Below are 25,426 nucleotides of genomic sequence, written 5' to 3'. Positions count from 1 at the left end.
CTCAACCTCTTTTTTTTTTTAAATTTAGATTACCCAATTATTTTTTCCAATTAAGGGGCAATTTAGCGTGGCCAATCCACCTACTCTGCACATTTTTGGGTTGTGGGGGCGAAACCCACGCAGACACGGGGAGAATGTGCAAACTCCACACGGACAGTGTCCCAGAGCCGGGATCGAACCTGGGACCTCAGCGCCGTGAGGCGGTTGTGCTAACCACTAGGCCACCGTGCTGCCTGTTCCTCAACCTCTTTCATGATATTCTTTGAAACCTACCTCTTTGACCAAGCTTTCAGTTACCTGACCGGGTGGCCAGGGATTTCTGTGGCATTCCCAAGTATCTGTTGCCCTTGTCCTTCTAGGTGGTAGAGTCTGCAGGTTGGGAATGTGCTGTCGAAGGAACCTTGGTGAATTCCTGCAGTGCATCTTGTAGATGGTACACACGGCTGCCATTGTCAGTGATGGAGGGATTGAATATTTGTGGAAGGGGAAGCCATCAAGTGTGCTACTTTGTCCTGGGTTGTGTTGAGCGTTTTGAGTGTTGTTGCAGCTGCACCCATCCTGACAATTGGAGAGTATTCCATTACACTCCTGAATTATGCCTCGTAGATGGTCGACAGGCTTTGGGGAGTCAGCAAGTGAATTACTTGCCGAATGGTCCCTAGCCTCTGACCTGCTCTGGTAGCCAGAATATTTATATGGCTAGTCCAGTTCTGTTTCTGGTCAATGGTAACCCCCAGGATGTTGATTGCGGGGGAGTCAGTGGCGGTAATGCCATTACTGACTCCCCCATAATCAACAAGGGCAGCATGGTAGCACAAGTGGGTAGCACTGCTGCTTCACAGCACCAGGGTCCCAGGTTCGATTCCCCGCTGCGTCACTGTCTGTGTGGAGTTTGCACGTTCTCCCGTGTCTGCGTGGGCTTCCTCCGGATGCTCCGGTTTCCTCCCACAGTCCAAAGACATGCAGGTTAGGTGGATTGGCCATGAGAAATTGCCCTTAGTGTCCAAAAAGGTTAGGAGGGGTTATTGGGATAGGGTGGAAGTGAGGGCTTAGGTGGGTCGGTGCAGACCCAATGGGTCGAATGGCCTCCTTCTGCACTGTATGTTCTATGTTCTATGAATGTCAAGGGGCGATGGTTAGATCCTCTCTTGTAGGATATGGACATTGCGTGGCACAAATGTAACTTCCCACTTGTCAGCCCAAGCCTGGATATTGTCCAGGTCTTGCTGTATTTGTACATGGACTGCTTCATTATCTGAGGAGTTGTGAATGGTGCTGAACATTGTGCAATCATCCAAAATCATCCCCACTCTTGACCTTACGATGGAGGAAGGTCATTGATGAAGTAGCTGAAGATGGTTGGGCCTAGGTTACCCTGAGGAACCCCTGCAGTGATGTCCTGGAGCTGAGATAATTGACCTCCAACCATCACAACCATCTTCCTTTGTTCCAGGTATGACTCCATACAGTGCAGAAGGAGGCCATTCGGCCCATCGAGTCTGCACCGACCCACTTAAGCCCTCACTTCCACCCTATCCCCGTAACCCAATAACCCCTCCTAACCTTTTAGATCATCAAGGGCAATTTATCATGGCCAATCCACCTAACCTGCACGTCTTTGGACTGTGGGAGGAAACTGGAGCACCCGGAGGAAACCCACGCAGGCATGGAGAGAACGACTCCAACCAGTGGAGTTTTCCCCCTGATTCCAGTTTAGGTAGGCTGCTTATAGAATCAGAATTTACAGTGCTGAAGGAGGCCATTCGGCCCATCGAGTCTGCACCGGTCCTTGGAAAAAGTACCCGACCAAGTCCACACCTCCACCCCATCCCCATAACCCAGTAACCCCACCTAACCTTTTTGGACACTAAGGGAAATTTAGCATGGCCAATCCTCCTAACCCGCACATCTTTGGACTGTGGGAGGAAACCGGAGCGCCCGGTGGAAACCCACGCAGACACGGGGAGGACGTGCAGACTCCACACAGACAGTGATCCAAGCCGGAATCGAACCTGGGACCCTGGAGCTGTGAAGCAACTGTGCTAACCACTGTGCTACCGTGCTGCCCTTTGATGCTATACTCAGTCAAATGCTGCCTTGTTGTCAGGGGCAGTCGCTCTCACCTCACCTCTGGCCTTCAGCTCTTTTGTCCATGTTTGAACCAAGGCTGTAATGAGGTCAGGAGCTGAGTGACCCTGGCAGAACCCAAACTGAGTGTCCGTGAGCAGGTTATTGCTGAGTAAGTGCTGCTTGATAGCCCTATTGATGACTCCTTCCATCACTTTGATGATGATGGAGAGTAGGCTGATAGAGTGGTATTGGCAGAATTGGATTTGTCCTGCTTTTTGTGTACAGGGCACACCTGGGCAATAATCCACATTGCCGGGTAGATGCCAGTGTTGTAGCTGTACTGGAACAGCTTGGCTAGGAGTGCGGTAAGTTCCGGAGCACAAGCCTTCAGTACTATTGCCGGGATATTGTCAGGGCCCAGAGCCTTTGCAGTATCCAGTGCCTTCAGCCGTTTATTAATATCATGTGGTGTGAATCGAATTGGCTGAAGGCTGACATCTGTGATGCTGGGGACTTCCGGAGGAGACCGAGATGGATCATCCACTCGGCACTTGAAAATGAAAAATTCCAGGTGGTTTGAGGTGAGTGTTTCACACCCTCAGCCATCCGCCTCCTTCCAACGGGAGGAACTGTTAATAATGCACAACGTAGGCGGCAATTCAGGACAGTGAAGTCCCATCCACATTTCCACCTGGGGATACAAGCTGAGATTGAGCTCCCACCATTGTCAAGTGTAAAACCATTCAGCACAAGTGGGGTTGCACAGAATGCATCAGACAGGAACTTGACGGAACAGGGGTTTTGTCCAATGCATTGCGGAATTACACGATGGAAACTCAAAGCTGCATGTGGTTATACCACAGGGCAGGGGGGAGGGAGTGAGGAGGAGATGGGATGGTGTGACAGAGAGAAACCTAATCAATGAAGTACAATACATTCTATAATATCAATTGGTTGATCAGTACCCAGGTTGAGATATTGCAAATTGGGAACCAAACGCACCAATGCCCTTTGCAGGAGTATAACATAGACACAAGATACTCACTATGCTGGTACGATCCAGTCACTATCCCAGTGGGTGAGCTATAGTACATGGCAGTCAGTGTGGAGAGCTGTGAAAGAAGCTCCATTCCTGTCTCTGGCCACAGAGAAAGATGGGTTAGATTCAGCAGCAAACTGTTCAGAGTTTTTAAGAACAAGGGAAGACTTCTCTCACCCTCTCTATCGCTGGTAGATACAAATCCTCCCTCCCTCCCTCCCTCTGAATCATTTCTCTAAATCCCAATCAGCATTGCACAGAATTATTTTTTTAATTCACCTTGGGTATATGGACGTCACTGGTGAGGCCAGCATTTATTACCCACCCCTAATTGCCCTTGAGAGGGCGGTGGTGAGCTGCCTTCTGGAACCGCTGCAGTTCCCCGTGGTATAGGTCTGTTAGGGAGGGAGTTCCAGGATTTTGAGCCAGCGACAGTGAAGGAACGCCAATATATTTCCATATCAGGATACATAGATATGGTGGTAAAGAAAGCTTATGGAATGCTTTTCTTAATTGGCCGAGGTATCGAATACAAAAGCGGGTATGTGATGCTGGAACTGTATAAAACGCAGGTTAGGCCACAGCTGGAGCATTATGTGCAGTTCTGGTCACCACATTACAGGAAGGACACAATTGCTGTGGAGAGAGCGCAGAGGAGATTGACAAGAATGTTACCAGGGCTTGAAAATTGCAGTTATGAGGACAGATTGGACAGGCTGGGGATGTTTTCATTAGAACAGAGGAAGCTGAGGGGTGACTTGATTGCGACGTACAAAATTGAGTTTCCTAGATAGGGTAGACAGGGAAGACCTATTTCCCCTAATGGAGAGGTCAATTGCCAGGGGCCACAGATTTTTTTTCTTAATATTTTTTTATTCTCCTTTTTCACATTTTCTTCCAAATTTACACCCAACAATAAACAATAATCAGTAATGAATGCAATCCCCATATCAATAACAACGATCCCATCCTCCCACCAAACCCCCAAACATTAGTCCGCATGTTAACATAACTAAATGACAAAAAGGAATCAGAAATCACCCATAGTCACCATTAACACACACAGCCCCCCCCCCCCCCCCCCCCCCCCAACACTGGCACTGGAGGGTGTGCAGAGGAGATTCACCAGGTTAATCCCAGAGCTGAAGGGGTTGGATTACGAGGAGAGGTTGCGTAGACTGGGACCGTACTCGTTGGAATTTAGAAGGATGAGGGGGGATCTTATAGAAACGTATAAAATTATGAAGGGACTAGATAGGATAGATGCGGGCAGGTTGTTTCTACTGGTGGGTGACAGCAGAACTAGGGGACATAGCCTCAAAATAAGGGGAAGTAGATTTAGGACTGAGTTTAGGTGGAACTTCTTCACCCAAAGGGTTGTGAATCTATGGAATTCCTTGCCCAGTGAAGCAGTAGAGGCTCCTTCATTAAATGGTTTTAAGATAAAGATAGATAGTTTTTTGAAGAATAAAGGGATTAAGGGTTATGGTGTTTGGGCCGGAAAGTGGAGCTGAGTCCACAAAAGGTCAGCCATGATCTCATTGAATGGCGGAGCAGGATCAAGGGGCTAGATGGCCTACTCCTGCTCCTAATTCTTATCTTCTTATGTTCTTATTCCCAGCCCACAAACCCCCTAATGTTCAATGTGATCCAATTCTCACAAGTGCATAATGAATAACACCCATGAATTGTAGAACCCCTCCATCCTTCCCCTCAGTTCAAATTTGACGTTTTCAAGGTCAAGAATTCCAGCAGGACCCCCCCTGCCATGCCAGGGCACAGGGTGGCGACGTTGATCTCCACCCTAACAGGATCCACCTTCGGGCGACCAACGAGGCGAAGGCTACAACATCTGCCTCCGCACCCGTTTCCAACCTCGGCTGGTCCGACACCCCGAATATGGCCTCCCGAGGGCCCGGGTCCAGTTTCACGTGCACCACTTTAGAAATTACCCTAAGCACCTCCTTCCAGTAATCCTCCATCTTTGGACAGGACCAAAACATATGAACGTGGCTTGCGCCCCCCCCCCCTCCCCCCCCACACCCCGCAACATTCACACACATCTTCTACCCCCTCAAAGAGCCGGCTCATCCTCCCCCTTGTAAGGTGTGCTCTACATACCACCTTCAGCTGCACCTGCCCCAGGGGGCACAGATTTATCAGGGGCTGGTCTAGCACAGGGCTAAATAGCTGGCTTTGAAAGCAGGCCAGCAGCGTGGGTTCAATTCCCGTACCAGCCTCCCGGAACAGGTGCCGGAATGTGGCGACTAGGAGCTTGTCACAGTAACTTCACTTGAAGCCTACTTGGATTGGATTGGATTGAATTTGTTTATTGTCACGTGTACCGAGGTACAGTGAAAAGTATTTTTCTGCAAGCAGCTCAACAGATCATTCAGTACATGGGAAGAAAAGGGAATTAAACAAAATTCAAGAAAATACAAGACTTGTGATTTTCATTTCATTTGAGGGAGGTTTTGAGCTTGCATCTTCCGTGAGTCCAAACGGCGATGTGAGCCCAAAATAACGCGAGAATTAGAAAACGGGATTCTTGCCGGCAAGATCTCGTTTCCCGATTTTCCCTGCTCCCTGAATGTAACGATGTTCCCGTCATTAAAATACATTTTAATCAATTTAAACGTAATGAAAGAATTCAGCGTTTTGTCTCTGACTGAGAAACTATGTCGTCGGTGAGTGTGGACAGCAGAAAGAAACTTCTCCAGCAATCTCCTGCCCAGAGCAGTCAGTACTGTTTGTAACCGGATGACGGCTGAAATTGTTTTGAATCTATTCACCTTAAACTAAAAACCAACCTGATGCAGCCAATGGGGCAAAGATATCGATGTGGCCTCCATCTTCCTGTGGCAGGACACAGCCACTCAGGTTCTCCCAGAATCTTCTTACCTTAGCTTCCGGAAGATTCTTGGAGCTGATTTTACAACCTGGAACGAGGTAGAAAATGCGGAGAGATTAGGAGGGGGAGGGGGGGAGGGGGGGGGGGGGGGGAGCGGAATCTTCTCCTGTCAATAACGCGCCTGCAAAACTTCTCACAATCCAACGCAGAGATGGCAAATCTCACTGTGGCTGGGCACTGTTCCCTTTAACAGGCCTTCATAAGAACTTAAGAAATATGAGCAGGAGGAAGCTATTCCGCCTCGGAGCCTGTTCCACTATTCACGAGGGATATGACTGGGGCCTTAATTCCACGTTCCTGCCTGTCCCTCACAACTCCCCCTTACCAATCCAAAATCTGTCTAACTCTACTTAGAACACAGTCAATGACCCAGCCTCCACTCTCTCTGTGGGAGAAAATCCTAAAGCCCCCTGTGTTGTTCTCTGTTTTGCTTTACCTGGATGAGTTGGATGCGTAGTGTTGAACGATGGACAATAAGCTTTGTTAACTAACAAGACTAATTTATTAACGCTACTAAATAAGATTTGCACGTATTCCTAAAGTATAAGGTTACTAAATTCAACTATGCTATCTCTAACTGCAGAACTCTACACTATGCAACTAATTTATTTCACACCTAAACACCTTCTCTGAGAATCCCAGGAGTCACATGATATTTATATGACTGCTCCTTATCTCCACCTGGTGGCGAGAAGTATTATTAGCTTATTCTTAACCCTTTGTAGTCCTTATAATACACATACTGTTACACCCCACTCTGATGATGTGATCAAGTTCCCGACCAGGATGTATTACCATCTCATCAGTGGACATCATGGCACGCCGTCCACCCTCATTGTATCTCCCCACTCAGCCAGCGTGACATCACACGAATCACGACTGCTCTTGAGGAACGGACACCTGGTGGCGTGACCTTCAATACGGATCGGAGGTGAGCTGCTATGTCACCACTATCCACCAGGGTGTCCAAGGGGAGAGAGAGGGCACCGGACAGCTCGGGCTGGAGGTTTTTTTAAATTGCTCTAGATTCTAGAATCACATATGAACATACAAGTTAGGAGCACAAATAGACCATTCGGCCCCTCAAGCCTTCTCCACCTTCAGTATGATCATTGTGGCCTCATGTCTAAATTCCACATATCTCCGATGACCATTCACTCCGGGATCGAACCTGGGACCTCGGCGCCGTGAGACTGCAATGCTAACCACTACGCCACCGTACTGCCCCTAGGGGAATGTTATAACCTCCATGAGGATTATTGAGCAGGTAGGGAGTAGCGACTCACCTCTTGGGACTGGTCAGTCTAGAAGATGAAAGCAGGCCCCAGTCAGGACTTGGTGAGATCTATCCTCCTAGTAGGGTCTACACTGGGAGCGAGGTACAAGAATAACTTGTAACTTGTAAATAAACTCAGTTACATTTATGGTGCAATTACAGGGAGAGAGTTTCAAAGACTCTCGACTCTCAGAAAAATAAATTCTCCCCCCCCCATTCTAAATGAGAGACCCCTTATTTCCGCACGTGTTAAATGTGGAAATAAGGAAATTGCTATTCGACTTACCTGCTCTCCTGCTATTAAGTTGAGAGACTCAGGATTCATTCATTCAGAAGGCCATAAAGTTGGAGTATCTATGTGATCGATACCCACAAAATACTCCAATAAAGTTAGGCCTTGTCCATTCAAGTATAGATACTTTTTTCATGGCATGCTACTTATCAATCACTTCCAAAAGAACAGCATAGCCGTTGAAAATTAACTCGTGTTGGTCTGAAATCTGTCATTCTCCTCTGCCTGCTCCACATTGACATGCAAAACATGCTCCTCAACACAGAACCACCACAGGCCGTATCTTACTGAAGACACTGGTCAAACGAGGTTGTCCTGACACCAACTCTTTTTTCTGTCTTCCTCATTGGCAAACTGCACCACACCCTCAGTAACTTTCCCACAAACATGGAGACAATCCACAGAACAGACTGGATACTGTCCAACCTGTGCCACTTTCAATCAAAACCCAAATCGCTTCAACCTCAGACATTAAGCTTCTGTATGCAGATGACAGTGTGTGTGCTTACATAGACACTGTGCTGCAGGTCAGTGTTGATTCCTTCTCTGAAACATATGAGAAAATGGGCCTTTTACCAAACATCCAGAAAACGAAGGTCCTATACCAACTAGTCCCCAAAGCAGAGCATCTACTCACACACACACACCTCCCCCGCCCAACATTAATTAAGATAAATGGTGAGATCCTTAAAAATGTGGACCACTTTCCATATCTTGGGAGCCTCTCCTCGATGAAGGCAGACATGGATGACAACATTCGGGGCGGCAAGGTGGCACTGTTGCCTGCGGCGCTGAGGACCCGGGTTCGATCCTGGTCTCGGGTCACTGTCCGTGTGGCGTTTGCACATTCTCCCCGTGCCTGCGTGGGTTTCACCCCCGCAACCCAAACATGTGCAGGTTCGGTGCATTGGTCACGCTGAATTGACCCTTAATTGGAAAAAAATATAATCGGCTACTCTAAATTTATAAAAATAAATGGATTATAACATGCATCATCACCTCTAATGTGGCAGTGCAGTCTTTGCCACTTTTCTTGCCACAGGATTTAGATGATCTTGCAAAGGTACCACTGGTGGTATTTCTCCAGTGCCTTGAAGAAGCATCTGGGAGTCCATGGACCACTATTACCCACTATACCATGATCTTGGTCTTGGGTTTGAGATCCTGGTAAAAGAGTACTTGAGGACCAGGTCCAACAGCAGTGCCTTCTTCCAAGCCAGCCAGCCTAGCATTGAGGTGTTAATCACACAAAGCCAGCTTTGCCAGGCAGGGCCTGTTGTTTGTACGGCTGACACCAGACGCCTGAAGCAACTGTTCTACTCTAAACTTGGTCACAGCAGGAAACTTGCAGGCGGACAATGGAATCACTTTAGGGGCGGCACGGTAGCACAGTGGTTAGCACTGCTGCCTCATGGCGTCAGGCACCCGAGTTCAATTCCCACCTTGGGTGACTGTGCAGAGATTACACCTTCTCCCCATGTCTGCGTGGGTTTCCTCCGCGTGCTTACGTTTCCTCCCACAGTCCAAGGATGTGCAGGTTAGGTGGATTGGCCGTGATCAATGCATGGGTTTACCAGAATAGGGCGGGGCGAGTGGGCATAGGTAGGGTGCTCTTTCGGAGGCTCAGTGCAGACTCAATGGGCCAAATGGCCTCCTTCTGTGCATTGTAAGGATTCCATGGATTCTAATAAGATCACCTCTCTTACTTCTGAACTCCAGTGAGTACGGGCTCAACCTGTTTAACCTTTCTCCATAAGACAACCCCTAGTGAACCTTCTCTGGAAGTGCTTCCGATGCAGAAATGTCCCTCCTTAGCACGCTTCCTCTGGATGGCAGCATTGTCCTGAGCTAGGGCTCATTCCGCCGTTAGCGTCTGATCACCCGAGACGCCCGTTTCTACTTGCCTTGTACCATGTCGATCTGAGTCGGGTCACCCTCAGCGACTATTCCAATGCTCCTTGCTCTCCGGGCTCTCAGCACATTTTCCAGACGGTACAGCAGGCTGTCCAGCGTCGTCCCGCTGTGCTCATACACCACAGACACCACGCCAACTTTCACACAATCCACAACCATCTGTAGGTGGTAAAGACCTCAAATCACGTTCACAGCAGGGCAGCTCCCTCCCTCCCCATATTGCATCATGCACATTCCAGCATTGGTGTGGCCTGGGGGGGGGGGGGGCTGATATTTAAAGGTGCTCAAACACTTCTTCCCCCCAATTTTTTTAAGTGGGTCTTCTTTCCTCTGAGTCAGGAGGTTGCGAGCTCAATCCCCAATCCAGAAATTGGAGCCCATAATCCCGGCTGAAACTCTAGGGCAGTACCGAGGGAGCACTGAAGTGCCAGAGGTGCCACCTGTCGATTAAACCAAGGTCCTGCTTGCCCTCTGAGGTGAAGAGAAAAGAGCCCAAGGCAGTATACCTCCTTGAGGGGAGGTATATAGAGCAGCTGCCCTGTAGGCGGCTCTCAGTGCAGAGCAGTCGCAGGCAGGCACTGTTCTAGTCGATTAAAGACACTTTTCACTTCAACTCTGTCTCGTGTGAATTGATGGTCGCATCAGAGGAGAGGAGATTTGATAGAGGTGGGCCAGATTGTGACAGGTTTAGATGAGGTAGGCAAAGAGAAAGCGGTTCCCATTGGCTGATGGTTCAAAGATTGGGAAACACAGATTTTGGACAAGAGATGTGAGAGGATGTGAGGGGATGTGAGGAGATGTGAGGGGATGTGAGGAGATGTGAGGGGATGTGAGGGGATGTGAGGGGATGTGAGGGGATGTGAGGGGATGTGAGGGGATGTGAGGGGATGTGAGGGGATGTGAGGGGATGTGTGGGGTTGTGAGGAGATGTGAGGGGATGTGAGGGGATGTGAGGAGATGTGTGGGGTTGTGAGGAGATGTGAGAGGATGTGAGGGGATGTGAGGAGATGTGAGGGGATGTGAGGAGATGTGAGGGGATGTGAGGAGATGTGAGGAGATGTGAGGAGATGTGAGGGGATGTGAGGGGATGTGAGGAGATGTAAAGGGATGTGAGGGGATGTGAGGAGATGTGAGGGGATGTGAGGAGATGTGAGGGGATGTGAGGAGATGTGAGGAGATGTGAGGAGATGTGAGGAGATGTGAGGGGATGAAGTGAGAGATGTGAGGGATGTGAGGGGATGTGAGGGGATGTGAGGAGATGTAAAGGGATGTGAGGGGATGTGAGGAGATGTGAGGGATGTGAGGAGATGTGAGGGGATGTGAGGGGATGTGAGGAGATGTGAGGAGATGTGAGAGGATGTGAGGGGATGTGAGGAGATGTGAGGGGATGTGAGGAGATGTGAGGAGATGTGAGGGGATGTGAGGGGATGTGAGGGGATGTGAGGAGATGTAAAGGGATGTGAGGGGATATGAGGGGATGTGAGGGGATATAAGGGGATGTGAGGGGATGTGAGGAGATGTGAGGGGATGTGAGGGGATATGAGGAGATGTGAGGGGATGTGAGGGGATTTGAGGAGATGTGAGGGGCTGTGAGGGGATGTGAGGGGATGTGAGGAGATGTGAGGGGATGTGAGGAGATGTGAGGAGATGTGAGGGGATGTGAGGGGATGTGAGGAGATGTAAAGGGATGTGAGGGGATATGAGGGGATGTGAGGGGATATAAGGGGATGTGAGGGGATGTGAGGAGATGTGAGGGGATGTGAGGGGATATGAGGAGATGTGAGGAGATGTGAGGGGATGTGAGGGGATTTGAGGAGATGTGAGGGGCTGTGAGGGGATGTGAGGGGATGTGATTGGATGTGAGAAGATGTGAGGAGATGTGAGGGGATGTGAGGAGATGCGAGGAGATGCGAGGGGATGTGAGGGGATGTGAGGGGATGTGGGGGATGTGAGGGGTTGTGAGGGGATGTGAGGGGATGTGAGGGGTTGTGAGGGGATGTGAGGGGATGTGAGGGGATGTGAGGGGATGTGAGGAGATGTGAGGGGATGTGAGGAGATGTGAGGGGATGTGAGGGGATGTGAGGAGATGTGAGGGGCTGTGAGGGGATATGAGGAGATGTGAGGGGATGTGAGGGGATTTGAGGAGATGTGAGGGGCTGTGAGGGGATGTGAGGGGATGTGAGTGGATGTGAGAAGATGTGAGGAGATGTGAGGGGATGTGAGGAGATGTGAGGGGATATGAGGGGATGTGAGGGGATGTGCGGAGATGTGAGGAGATGTGAGGGATATGAGGGGATGTGAGGGGATGTGAGGGATGTGAGGGGATGTGAGTGGATGTGAGAAGATGTGAGGGGATGTGAGGGGATGTGAGGAGATGTGAGGGGATGTGAGGGGATGTGAGGAGATGTGAGGGGATATGAGGGGATGTGAGGGGATGTGCGGAGATGTGAGGAGATGTGAGGGGATATGAGGGGATGTGAGGGGATGTGAGGGGATATGAGGGGATGTGAGGGGATGTGCGGAGATGTGAGGATTGTGAGGGGATGTGAGGGGATGTGAGATGTGAGGGGATGTGAGGGGATGTGAGATGTGAGGGGATGTGAGGGGATGTGGGATGTGAGGGGATGTGAGGGGATGTGGGGGGATGTGAGGGGATGTGAGGGGATGTGAGGGGATATGAGGGGATGTGAGATGTGAGGGGATATGAGGGGATGTGAGATGTGAGGGGATGGGAGGGGATGTGAGGGGATGTGAGGGGATATGAGGGGATGTGGGGGGATGGGAGGGGATGGGAGGGGATGTGAAAAGTTTGTTTTCCTGCGGTGATGGTAATAATCTGGAACGTGCTGTGTACAAGGGGGGGGGGGGGAGGGGGGGGGGGGAGAAGCAAAGATGCTGAGTGATTTGTTTAGCACAGTGAGCTGGGGCAGCACGGTGGCACAGTGGTTAGCATTGCTGCCTACGGCGCTGAGGACCTTGGTTCGAATCCCGGCCCTGGGTCACTGTCCGTGTGGAGTTCGCACATTCTCCCCGTGTCTGTGTGGGTTTCACCCCCACAATCCAAAAGATGTGCAGGGTAGGTAGATTGGCCATGCTAAATTGCCCCTTAATTGGAAAAAATAATTGGGTACTCTAAATTAAAAAAAAAAAAGCACAGTGAGCTAAACAGCTGACTTGTAATGCCAAACAAGGTCAGTCAATTCCCTGAACAGGCACCGGAATGTGGCGACTAGGGGCTTTTCACAGTAACATCATTGAAGCCAACTTGTGACAATGTGATTATTATTATTATTAGAAGGAGATTGGAGGGGTATTGAGGGAAACAAACAAGCAAGGATGCAGGAACAGAGCAGAGGAATGGGACTGACTGGATTGCTCTGCAGAGAGCTAGCATAGACTGGATGGGCTGAATGGCCTGCTGCTGTACCATAATGGCTTTAACTTAAAGAGTAGGGGAGTTGCCACCACCCCCCTGAAATATTCCTATTTTTGTGATTTTGCAGCTCTTCCCGATTGTCTGAGCTTCTCTCTCTCGTCCCCAGTGCGATGTCCAACTCTGATCCCACCCTCGGGAACAGTCAACAACAGTAAATTCCCAATCAACAGATCCTCCTATCCCCAATCACCCAGAACCTTCATCCCCCCCCTCACCTCCATCCACTCCCTTCACCCACCCCACCCACACCCATCCCTACCCCGATCCCCCACCCCCACACCCATCCCTACCCCGATCCCCCACCCCCACACCCATCCCTACCCCGATCCCCCACCCCCACACCCACCCCCACACCCACCCCTACCCCGAGCCCCCACACCCACCCCCACACCCATCCCAATCCCGATCCCCCACCTCCACACCCACCCCCACAACCATCCCTACCCCGATACCCCACATCCACACCCATCCCTACCCCGATCCCCCACCCCCACACCCATCCCTACCCCGATCCCCCACACCCACACCCACCCCCACACCCATCCCTACCCCGATCCCCCACCCCCACACCCACCCCCACACCCATCCCTACCCCGATCCCCCACCCCCACACCCATCCCTACCCCGATCCCCCACCCCCACACCCATCCCTACCCCGATCCCCCACACCCACACCCACCCCCACACCCATCCCTACCCCGATCCCCCACCCCCACACCCATCCCTACCCCGATCCCCCACACCCACACCCACCCCCACACCCATCCCTACCCCGATCCCCCACACCCACCCCCACCCCCACACCCATCCCTACCCCGATCCCCCCCCACACCCACCCCCACACCCATCCCTACCCCGATCCCCCACCCCCACACCCACCCCCACACCCATCCCTACCCCGATCCCCCACCCCCACACCCACCCCTACCCCGATCCCCCACACCCACCCCCACACCCATCCCATCCCGATCCCCCACCTCCACACCCACCCCCACAACCATCCCTACCCCGATCCCCCACATCCACACCCATCCCTACCCCGATCCCCCACCCCCACACCCATCCCTACCCCGATCCCCCACACCCACACCCACCCCCACACCCATCCCTACCCCGATCCCCCACACCCACCCCCACACCCATCCCTACCCCGATCCCCCCCCACACCCACCCCCACACCCACCCCCACACCCACACCCATCTCCTTCCCAATCTCCCACCCGACACTCACCCCCACACCCATCCCGATCCCCACCCCCCCTCCACACCCACCCCCACACCCACCCCCACACCCATCCCGATCCCCACCCCCCCTCCACACCCACCCCCACACCCACCCCCACACCCATCCCTACCCCGATCTCCCACCCCCACCCCCATCCCTACCCCGATCCCCCACCCCCACCCCCACACCCATCCCTACCCCGATCCCCCACCCCCACACCCATCCCTACCCCGATCCCCCACCCGCACACCCACCCCCACACCCATCCCTACCCCGATCCCCCACCCCCACACCCACCCCCACACCCATCCCTACCCCGATCCCCCACACCCACACCCATCCCTACCCCGATCCCCCACCCCCACACCCATCCCTACCCCGATCCCCCACCCCCACACCCACCCCCACACCCATCCCTACCCCGATCCCCCACCCCCACACCCATCCCTACCCCGATCCCCCACCCCCACACCCATCCCTACCCCGATCCCCCACCCCCACACCCATCCCTACCCCGATCCCCCACCCCCACACCCACCCCCACACCCATCCCTACCCCGAACCCCCCTCCACACCCACCCCCACACCCACCCCCACACCCATCTCCATCCCAATCTCCCACCCTACACTCACCCCCACACCCATCCCGATCCCCACCCCCTCCACACCCACCCCCACACCCACCCCCACACCCATCCCTACCCCGATCCCCCACCCCCACACCCATCCCCATCCCGATCTCCCACCCTACACTCACCCCCACACCCATCCCCATCCCCCACCCCCCTCCACACCCACCCCCACTCCCACCTCCACACCCATCCCTACCCCGATCCCCACTCCCAATCCCGCCACCCCCACGCCCACCATCCCCACTCTCCATCCTCCAACCCACCCCACCCCTATCCCTACCCCCGAACCCCCTCTCTCTATTCCCCATCCCCACCCCCATCCCCTATCCCCATCCCGTCCTCCATCCACACCCCATCCCCTCCCCTCCACTCCATCCTCCATTCCCATTCCACACTCCCATCCTCACCCCCATCCCCTCATCACTTCCTGAATGTCCCCAATTCAGGCAAAGCAGTAGTGATTACCTCCCAGGCCGGAATCCTGGATGATATGAGGATGACATGCGGTTGGTCCGAGCTGTTATTGGCTAGTTGGGCTGCTTCGTTGTGAGGTAACACAGGATAGGACCCGCCTCCAGACAGGTTCTTCCTATAATTCAATCAGGAAAAACTCATCATATTAACAAGTATCTGTACAGTGGCACAGGGCTAATTGTGTCAGATCTTCACACTGCGCCTCAGCTAGGATATGGAAGTAGATTCACCAGGACGACACTGGGTTTAAAAGGGTTGAATTAAGAAGGCAGCTAGCACAGACTAGACTTCCCCCATCCCACCCCTCACACCCACCTCCCCCTCCACTATTTCCTGTGGTGGGGAGTCCAGGACAAAGAGGCACAACTTTAAATGAGAGCCGGAGCATTGTCAGATGCACTTTTTCACACAATGGGTGGGGGTGTGGGGTTTGGTGAAGGTTTGGAGATCTGCAACTCCTCCACCGCCCAGGCAGCACGGAGGCGCAGTGGGTTAGCCCTGCAGCCTCACGGCGCTGAGGTCCCAGGTTCGATCCCAGCTCTGGGTCACTGTCCGTGTGGAGTTTGATGTGGAGATGCCGGCATTGGACTGGGGTGAGCACAGTAAGAAGTCTTACAGCACCAGGTTAAAGTCCAACAGGTTTGTTTCAACTCAGGAAGGAGCAGCGCTCCGAAAGCTCGTGTTTGAAACAAACCTGTTGGACTTTAACCTGGTGTCGTAATACTTCTCACGTGGGGAGTTTGCACATTCTCCCCGTGTCTGTGTGGATTTCGCCCCCACAACAACCCAAAGATGTGCAGGGTAGGTGGATTGGCCACACTAAATTGCCCCTTAATTGGAAAAAATGAATTGAGTACTCTGTTTTATTTTTTAAAAACTCCTCCCCCGCCCTGACACAGTGGGGGGGGGGGGGGGGGGTCAATTGATCAAAACTGAGATTGGTAGAATTTTGATAGCCCAGGGTATTACCAGATATGAATCGAGGGGGCTAAATGGAGTTAAGAAACAGATCAGCCATAACCTAATTGAATGATGGATCAGACTCCTGTTCCCATTATATCAGATAGTTCAGCAGAGATGGGGAATGGAATCTGGGAGCGTGTGGATGGTGTAGCCCAGTGCTGTCCCAAGGTGAGGTTTTATTGTTGGAAAGTTGATCCGACCTTCGACGATGAACAATTGAAAAAAGTATAACAATTCAATCAAATTAACACTGAGGACCCGGGTTCGAATCCCGGCCCTGGGTCACTGTCCGTTTGGAGTTTGCACATTCTCCCCGTGTCTGCGTGGGTTTCACCCCCACAACCCAAAGATATGTAGGGTAGATGGATTGGCCACGCTAGATATCCCCTTAATTGGAAAAAGAAATAATTGGGTACTCCAATTTTTTTAAAAATTCAATCAAATTACTATACTATACCATAATCTTTATTGTCACAAGCAGGCTTACATTAACACTGCAATGCAGTCACTGTGAGAAGCCCCTAGTCGCCACATTACGACACCTGTTCGCGTACACAGAGGGGGAATTCAGAATGTCCAATTCACAGCACGTCTTTCGGGAATTGTGGGAGGAAACCGGAGCACCCGGAGGAAACCCACGCAGAAACGGGGAGAACGTGCAGACTCCGCACAGACAGTGACCCACGCCGGGAATCCAACCTGGGACCCTGGCGCTGTGAAGCCACAGTGCTAACCACTGTGCTACCGTGCAGCCCAATTAAGAAAACATTTTGAATTATTAATAAAAATCAACCAATCAGGGATTTGAACGAGCTGAAACTTTATCGCAGGAACATTTGGTGATTCCAAATACATATATTTTCCTTAACATTTTTATTCTCCTAAATTATAAATGGACACAGAAAGTACAAAGGAAGAAAAAAAAACTGATGCAGCCGCAACAGGAACCTTGGCCGGGATTCTCCGACCCGGCGCTGGCTCGGTGAATCCCCGTCCCCCCGCCCCCACCCCCCCCCAGCTTCCCTATTCTCCGAATGCCTGTGGGATTGCTGCCACGTCGGTCGGGGGCCGTTGACAGCGACCCCCCCTCCCCGGCGATTCTCCGGGCTCCGATGGGCTGAGTGGCCGGCGGGTTTGGCCGTGACCCGCCGGCGTGGTTACTCACCTCCCACATGAAAGGACCTGGAAGGTGAGAGTGTGGGGGCCATCCTGGAGGGGGGGGCACAGGGATCCAACCCTGGGGTGAGGCCCCCATGGTGGCCTGGCCCGCGCTCGGGGCCTACCGATCGGCAGGCGGGCTCGTTCCATGGGGACATACTTTAACCCACGCCGGGCCACTGTAGGGCTCTACCATATTGCCCGGGGGCTGGCGTGGAGAAGGGAACCCCCGTGCATACACCGAATCACGCTGGCTGTTCCACCCATGCGCGAAAATACGTACTGTGCTTGTGCGATCTCGCACGGGCCGTTCCGCGCCAGCCAGAGCGGCGGGGACCACTCCGTCACCAGAGTCATTGGCAACGGTTTTCACGGCGGCGTGCGGACATAGACCCATTATTATTAGAGAATCCCGCCCCATATGTCCAGTTCTGAGCACCACACTTTAGGAAAGACTTAAAGATTTTAGAGAAGATGCAGAAACGATTAATGAGCATGGATCCAGGAATGGGAGGCTTCATTATATGTAGTAGGTCGAAGAAAGGGAGCTTGTTCTCCTCAGACAAGACCAGGTTGAGAGGTGATTTGATCGAGGTTTCAAAATCACGAGAGGTCTGGTCAGAGTAGATAGGGAGAAACCTTCAATAGGCAAAGGGGTCAAGAACCTGAGGGCATCAATTTAAGGTGATTGTCAAAGGTGACATGAGGAAAACCCTTTTTACACAATGAGTGGCTCGGATCCGGAATGTACTGTCTGAGAGTGTGGTGGAGGCAGATTCACACAGCGAGTGGTTAGGATCCGGAATGCACTGTCTGAGAGTGTGATGGAGGCAGATTCACACAGCGAGTGGTTAGGATCTGGAATGTACTGTCTGAGAGTGTGGTGCAGGCAGATTTACACAGCGAGTGGTTAGGATCTGGAACGCACTGTCTGAGAGTGTGGTGGAGGCAGATTCACACATCGAGTGGTTAGGATCTGGAATGTACTCTCTGAGAGTGTGGTGGAGACAAATTCACACAGCGAGTGGTTAGGATCTGGAATGTACTGTCTAATAGTGTGGTGGAGTCAGATTCAATCATGGATTTCAAAAGGGAACTGGAAAATTATCTGAAGTGAAAGCAATTACGGAGCTACAAGAAAAAGATGAAAGAGTGGGATTGGGTGGGTTGTTCATATAGAGAGCTAGCATGGACATAAAAGGCTGAATAGCCTCCTTCAGTACTGTAGCCATGCTACAATTCCATAATTACTGCTTTTTCAATTGAACATACAAATTGGGAGCAGACATGGGCCATTCGGCCCCTCAAGCCTTCTCTGCCATTCAGTAAGATGATTGTAGCCTCATCTCTAATTTCCACATATCTCCAATAACCTTTCACTCCCTTGCTGGTCAATAATCTATCTACCTCTGCCGTGAACATATTCAGTGACGGCACGGTTGGGGTAACCGATGACCAGGGGCCCAAAGTTAGGGGTGCGGTATCTGTACACACCTTACCTTTATATGCACACCTCTGTAGATATCTCTTTGTCACAGTGTGACGCTCCTTTCAATGTTATTATAAATGCAAAACCAATAAAAATACATTTTTCAAATAATTCACTGACTCTGCCTCCACCACTCTGGGGAAGAGAGTTTCAAAGATTCATCACCCTCTGAGCGAATTAAATTCTCCACCTTAAAATAGAGACCTCTTGGGCTGGATTCTCTGATTCTGGGACTTTGACCCCACAACGGCGTGGAAACGGTGGCGTTTTGCACCAGAATAAATGGCGGCAAATGGGCACCGATTACCCGTTGTGCTGGGGGTTAGCAGTAAGGCAGCGTAGAGTACCCGGTTCTAGCTGCGCCCAGGAGAATTGCCGGGTAAGTGGCTGCGCATGCGCACGGCGGCAGCCTGCAGCAGCCACACCGTGCTACACGGCGGAGGCCGCGCGCGGACCCGGCCCACTAAATAGTGACCCCCCCCCCCCCCCTGTGGCTGGCTCGTGCGCCCTGGACCACCCCCCACAGTGCCCCCAGCCCCTAATAAAGTCTCCCCTTGCCCACGGATCGACCCTCGCCCGACTGTAGCGATGCTGGACTGAGTCCGCAGTCCCCGACGGATAAGACCACGAGAGACGCACGCCATGGGGAACTCGGCTGGTCGGGGTATCAGGGGGCGGGCCCTAGGCAATGTCCTGAGGCCGTCGATACGGCGGGCGCTGTACTCTCCAAGTACTCTGCTTTGGAGGGGGCGGAGCATCGCAAAAGCGACGCCGCCCCCGATTTGGTCGGGAACTCTGATTCGTCGGCCGGTCACCAAACAGGATTTCGCCATCGGCGATCGGAGAATCCGCCCCTTATTTTTAAACTGTGTCTCCTACTTCCGGTTTCTCCCACATGGGGATGCATCCTCTCAGCATCCACTCTGTTACATCCTCTCAAGATCTCATCTGTTTCAATACGATCATTTCTCATTCTTCTGAACTCCAATGAATACAGGCCCAGCCCGTCCAAACTTTCCTCATAAGGTAATGCCCCCCCCATCTCCCAGTCCAGGAATCAGGCGAGTGAACGGCACGGTAGCACAGTGGTTAGCATGGCTGCCTCACTGCACCAGGGACCCGGGTTCAATTGTGGCCTTGGCATGGAGTCTGCATGTTATCTCTGTGTCTCCGCGGGTTTCCTCCGGGAGATCCGGTTTCCACCCACAGTCCAAAGATGTGCAGCTTAGGTGGATCGGCAAAGCTAAATTATCTCTTATTATCCAAAGATGTGCAGTTAGGTTGAGGGGCTATTGAGATAGGGTGGGATATTGGGCCGAGGTAGGGTGTTCTATCAGAAAGTCAGTGCAGACTTGATGGGCCGAATGGCCTTCTTCTGTACTAGAGCGATTCAATGATTCTCTGAACTGTTTCTAATGTACTTATATCCTTTCTTCAGTAAGGAGACCAAATTTGTACACAGTACTCCAGATGTGGTCTCACCAACACTCTTTGCAACTGCAGCGAAACATCTCTACTTCAATATTCCATTCCCCTTGCAATAAATGACAATGTTCCAATTGTCTTACCAACCATTTGCAGACTGAAGTTTGGTGACCATATTATACCCCATCTGCTAGGCAGCATGGCTGCCCAGTGGGTTAGCCCTGCTGCCTCTCGGCACTGAGGTCCCAGGTTCGATCCTGGCCACAGGTCACTGTCCGTGTGGAGTTTCCACATTCTCCCCGTGTTTGCGCAGGTCTCACCCCCACAACCCAAAGATGTGCAGGGTAGGTGGATTGACCACGCTAAATTGCCCCTTAATTGGAAAAAATGAATTGGGTACTCTAAATATTTTTTTTAAATAATTTTTTCCCCACTCACTTAAACTTATCGACGCCCCTTTCCTTACGTCTTCTTCATAACATACTTTCTTAGCTAACTTATGTTCCTGGGTGATTTACTTCCAAGTTCAGAGGATATTATCACCTCTTTATCAATGATGTTGTCACGCGGTTGTAGGAAGCCATGCAGCTACACAAACACACACACGCATGTACACGTACACGTAGACAGCCTACATCAATAGCAGCCAGATTCAATGGGGTACAGCCGAGCCTGTACGGTTCCAGAGAGATACAACTAACCCAGTCGAGCTGCTCAGTGCTCCTTTACTGACCTGGAATGCAGCGCTCGGAGCGACTGCAGCATCTGCTGTTTCTCCAGGGCTGGCTTCCACTTGGCCGTGGATCTGATCTGTTCCCTCAGGTGCTGGGAAAGGGTTACATTTAACGGGAGCTTTTTATCCTGGGGGTAAATCAACATCGGAGAACTTAGTTTTTGAAAATGTTTTCATGAGAGATTTTTTTCTTTTTATACACAGTGAAAAAAATAAAAATAAACATAAACAAATCTTTACTCATCAGTTACAGTTTCCAAGTGGTCAGCATTTGAAGTGGCCTCCTAAGCCTAAATCCCGCTACCTCCCCGAGACCCCCTCCCCTTCTTGCCATATGGCGTGTTCTTTCTTCGTTGGCTCATCAGCCCTGAACATACTGACGTAGCGTAGTGGTACATGTGTCACATTTTGCCAAGTTGTTCTTTTTTAAAAATAAATTTAGAGTACCCAATTAACTTTTTCCAATTAAGGGGCAATTTCATAGAATTTACAGTGCAGAAGGAGGCCATTTGGCCCATCGAGTCTGCACCGGCTCTTGGAAAGAGCACCCTACCCAAGCCCACACCTCCACACCATCCCCATAACCCAGTAACCCCACCCAACACTAAGGGAAATTTTGGACGCTAAGGACAATTTAGCATGGCCAATCCACCTAACCTGCACATCTTTGGACTGTGGGAGGAAACCGGAGCACCCGGAGGAAACCCACGCACACACGGGGAGAACGTGCAGACTCCGCACAGACAGTGACCCAAGCCGGGAATCGAACCTGGAGCTGTGAAGCAATTGTGCTAACCACAATGCTACCATGCTGCTCAATTTAGCGTGGCCAATCCACCTGACCTCCTCATCTTTGGGTTGTGGGGGCGAAACCCACGCAAACACGGGGAGAATGTGCAAACTCCACACGGACAGTGACCCGGGACCGGGATCAAACCTGGGACCTTGGCATCGTGAGGCAGCAGTGCTAAGCACTGTGCCACCATGCTACCCTCTCGCTAAGTTCTTATTTAGTTGCTGGTATTTACAAACATTCGGTTCAGACGGAGGGGGTGGTTCCCCCTCCCCGTGTGGGCTGTGGCTGGGTTCTGCCCGCCCCCCCCACTCTCGTTGATGTCTGTGGTCAACAGAGGAGAACTTATCTGTAGGCTCAACAATGGCACTTGTGCAGATCATGAAGATATTGCTCCTGCAGCTGCCGTGCTCTGTTTGAATTGCGGAGTGATTCTTGGTGTTACCGTTAGCTGCAGTAATGTGGTGCTTTGTCGAGAGCCCTCCAGGCTTGTCTGAGATGTGCTGATGTGATGCCTCGGAGCCCGCTGAGGAGCATTCCATTTCCCACTCAGCCAAGGGGGTCGTGACCTCAGTAATTCCTCTGAAAGATTCCCAGGTAAGAGGCAGATAGTTATAAGGTGCTGTGACAACAACATGTTTACAGAGCATCCCCAACGGGCTAAAATGTCCCAAGCCTCTTCGCAGAAGCGTTTTTGAAATTCTTTCATGGGATGTGGGAGTCGCCAGCATTTGTTGCCCATCCCTAATTGCCCTTGAACTGAGTGGTTTGCTGGGCCATTTCAGACGGCATTTAAGAGTCAACCACATTGCTGTGGGTCTGGAGTCACATGTAGGCCAGACCGGGTAAGGACAACAGATTTCCTTCCCTAAAGAACATCAGTGAACCAGATGGGTTTCTACGACAATCAATGATCACTTCATGGTCACCATTTCTAAGACTAGCTTTATATTCCAGGACTATAACTTAAATTAAATTCCACTAGGTGCCCTGGTGGGATTCCAACCCATGTCTCCAGAGAATTTGCTTGGGCCTCTGGATTCCGACATTACCACCACAGCAACATCTGCCCTAACCAAGCAGAAATTTGGCAAATAGTTACTCAGTAGTACAGAACTCGGGTATTGCTGAAAAAAGAAATATGCTGTCAAAGCTTTTCATCGTGGACTCATCAGGATAGATGTTAGAATACCAAATTTCAGAGGGAGCAACAATTTAAACTGCATGAGAAAAGAGTGCTGATTGGTGTTAAACGTTTAGCTGCTGTTGTATAAAGAGTCAAAGGTTCTTCTCCTTTTCTCAAACACCTTTATTTCACTTGAACAGACTCTGCACAAAACACTATCTTCACATCACCTGACCCAAAGGCCACCTGAAGCCCCTTTACATATCAGTGTCAACTATTGGTTACTTAACATAAATGAGACAACTAATTGGAATGACTCTTAACCCATTACTTAACAATTGGTTGGCAAGTCCTGATTACCCCCCGAGGCGTTGTAATGGAGAATGCACGAGGGAGCTAATTTCCCAGTGCTTTTGGTTAATTCAAAAAAGCCACAATGCCTGAACATGTTCCTTTTGCATGCAGAGGAGGGGTGGCTGCTTCTGAATAAATATAGCTCCTAGCAAGTGTAAGTGAGCCACAGAAATCTGACAACAAGCCCAAAGGTTATTAATAGTTTGGCCAAAGGAGCATCTTAAAGGAGGAGAGAGTGAGAGAAAGAGAGAGAGAGAGAAAGAGAGGAAAAGGGGTTTAGGAATAGAATTCCATAGGCGCCGTTGGGGATTTACAAGAAGTCAGCATTGGAGAAAGACAGAGTTCTCAGAGGATGAAGGAGATTTATATATAACATATTCCCTCTGCATCTCACCTCTAAATTATAAGGCTAACTGCAGCAGTTTCAAATAAACATGCGGTATATTTTAGAATTGAAAATGAAAATTGCTTATTGTCACGAGTAGGCTTCAATGAAGTTACTGTGAAAAGCCCCTAGTCGCCACATTCCGGCGCCTGTCCGGGGAGGCTGGTACGGGAATCGAACCGTGCTGCTGGCCTGCTTTAAAAGCCAGTGATTTAGCTGAGTGATTTGAGTGATTTGGGCTTGCTCCATTACAAACACGCAGAGAACATTTTGCAACATCATATACCGGGGAGGGAGTGGCATTGTGATATTGTCGCTGGACTAGTAAACCCGGGACCCAGAGTAATGCCACTGCAAATGGTGCAATTTGGATTCAATAAAAATCTGGAATTAATTCTCCCCGTGTTTGCGTGGGTTTCGCCCCCACAACCCAAAGATGTTCAGGCTAGGTGGATTGGCCACGCTAAATTGCCCCTTAACAGGAAAAAGATAATTCGGTACACTATTAAAAAGAATGCTTGCAAGGAATACATTGGGACATGACTGTGAAAACAGTAGATCACTACTGGGCAGCACGGTAGCACAGCGGTTAGCACTGTTGCTTCACAGCGCCAGGGACCCGGGTTCAATTCCCAGCTTTGGTCACTGTCTAAGCGGAGTCTGCACGTTCTCCTCGTGTCTGCGTGGGTTTCCTCCGGGTGCTCCGGTTTCCTCCCACAAGTCCCGAAAGACGTGTTTGTTCGGTGAATTGGACATTCTGAATTCTCCCTCTGTGTACTCGAACAGGCGCATGAGTGTGGCAACTAGTGGCTTTTCACAGTAACTTCATTGCAGTGTTAATGTAAGTCTACTTGTGACAATAATAAAGATTATTATTAATAATATCCTTTAGGGAAGGAAATCTGCCGTCCTTACCTGGTCTGGCCTACATGTGACTCCAGATCCACAGCAATGTGGTTGACTCTTAACTGCCCCCTCAAGGACAATTAGGGATGGGCAATAAATGCTGTCCCAGCCGGCGACGCCCACATCTCATGAACGAAAAAAAATAAAACATCACCCTGGGGCTCAGGGAGAGCCCCAGGATGGATCGAATGTACCTCCAGCCGAACCCTGCTTCCTCCTCTCCTCTTAGCCCTGGCTGGGGAGATTGAGACCAGTTCTAGCTTCCTGACCTTCTGCCCATGAGATCCCAGGTTTAGCTCTTCTCTTTTTGTGGAGTCTTTTTTGGAGGAAAATTGACCCCGGAGTGGGTAAGTAAAGTCCATCAGGATTCCCGCTACGAGTGGCTACCCACTGAACCCATGCTTGAAATCCGTGTATCAGCCGAGGGAGGAATCAGCCTGGTCTGCGATGGCTACCACAGTCAAATAGCTTGGTAGCGCACATGGGTCTAATTTTGATTCTGGGTTCGTATTTGTAAAATTGGGGTTTTTGGATCAGCCGCCATTTGTACAAATCTCTCCATCTTTATTTCCACAGTTTTCAAGATGTAGAGATCTGAGGTAGAAAAGGGAAGTTTTTGAAAGGTGGATGCTCAGACGCATGGTAAAGATTTCAGACACAGAACAGGAAACCAATGAAGAGGTGCTTGTAATTGCAAGGGCAAAAATTAAAAACCAATATTTGTTTAGAGTAGCCAATTAATTTTTTTCCAATTAAGGGGCAATTTAGCATGGCCAATTCACCTACCCTGCTCATCTTTGGTTGTGTGGGCGGGGGGGCAGCACG

The 25,426-nt window shown here is 51.0% G+C and overlaps 1 protein-coding gene across 3 annotated transcripts in view; it reads right to left on the bottom strand.

Moving 5' to 3' along the window:
* The window catches only part of LOC119976144 (epithelial cell-transforming sequence 2 oncogene-like), an 83,657-nt gene that overhangs the window by 32,103 nt on the left and 26,128 nt on the right, over positions 1–25,426 (bottom strand). For all 3 annotated transcript variants that reach the window (XM_038816347.1, XM_038816356.1, XM_038816365.1), the window contains exons 6-11: positions 22,276–22,412; positions 21,038–21,165; positions 15,261–15,384; positions 9,493–9,661; positions 5,920–6,048; positions 3,116–3,208 (exon numbers count right to left, since the gene is read on the bottom strand). In XM_038816347.1, coding sequence (XP_038672275.1) covers positions 3,116–3,208; positions 5,920–6,048; positions 9,493–9,661; positions 15,261–15,384; positions 21,038–21,165; positions 22,276–22,412 — 780 coding nt within the window. The remainder of the gene's footprint in view (positions 1–3,115; positions 3,209–5,919; positions 6,049–9,492; positions 9,662–15,260; positions 15,385–21,037; positions 21,166–22,275; positions 22,413–25,426) is intronic.

Source organism: Scyliorhinus canicula, chromosome 1 (genome assembly GCF_902713615.1).
Source record: "Scyliorhinus canicula chromosome 1, sScyCan1.1, whole genome shotgun sequence".
NCBI classification, from domain to species: domain Eukaryota; kingdom Metazoa; phylum Chordata; class Chondrichthyes; order Carcharhiniformes; family Scyliorhinidae; genus Scyliorhinus; species Scyliorhinus canicula.
Note: the sequence above shows the minus strand (reverse complement) of the source record. Positions and strands in the feature narration are given on the sequence as shown.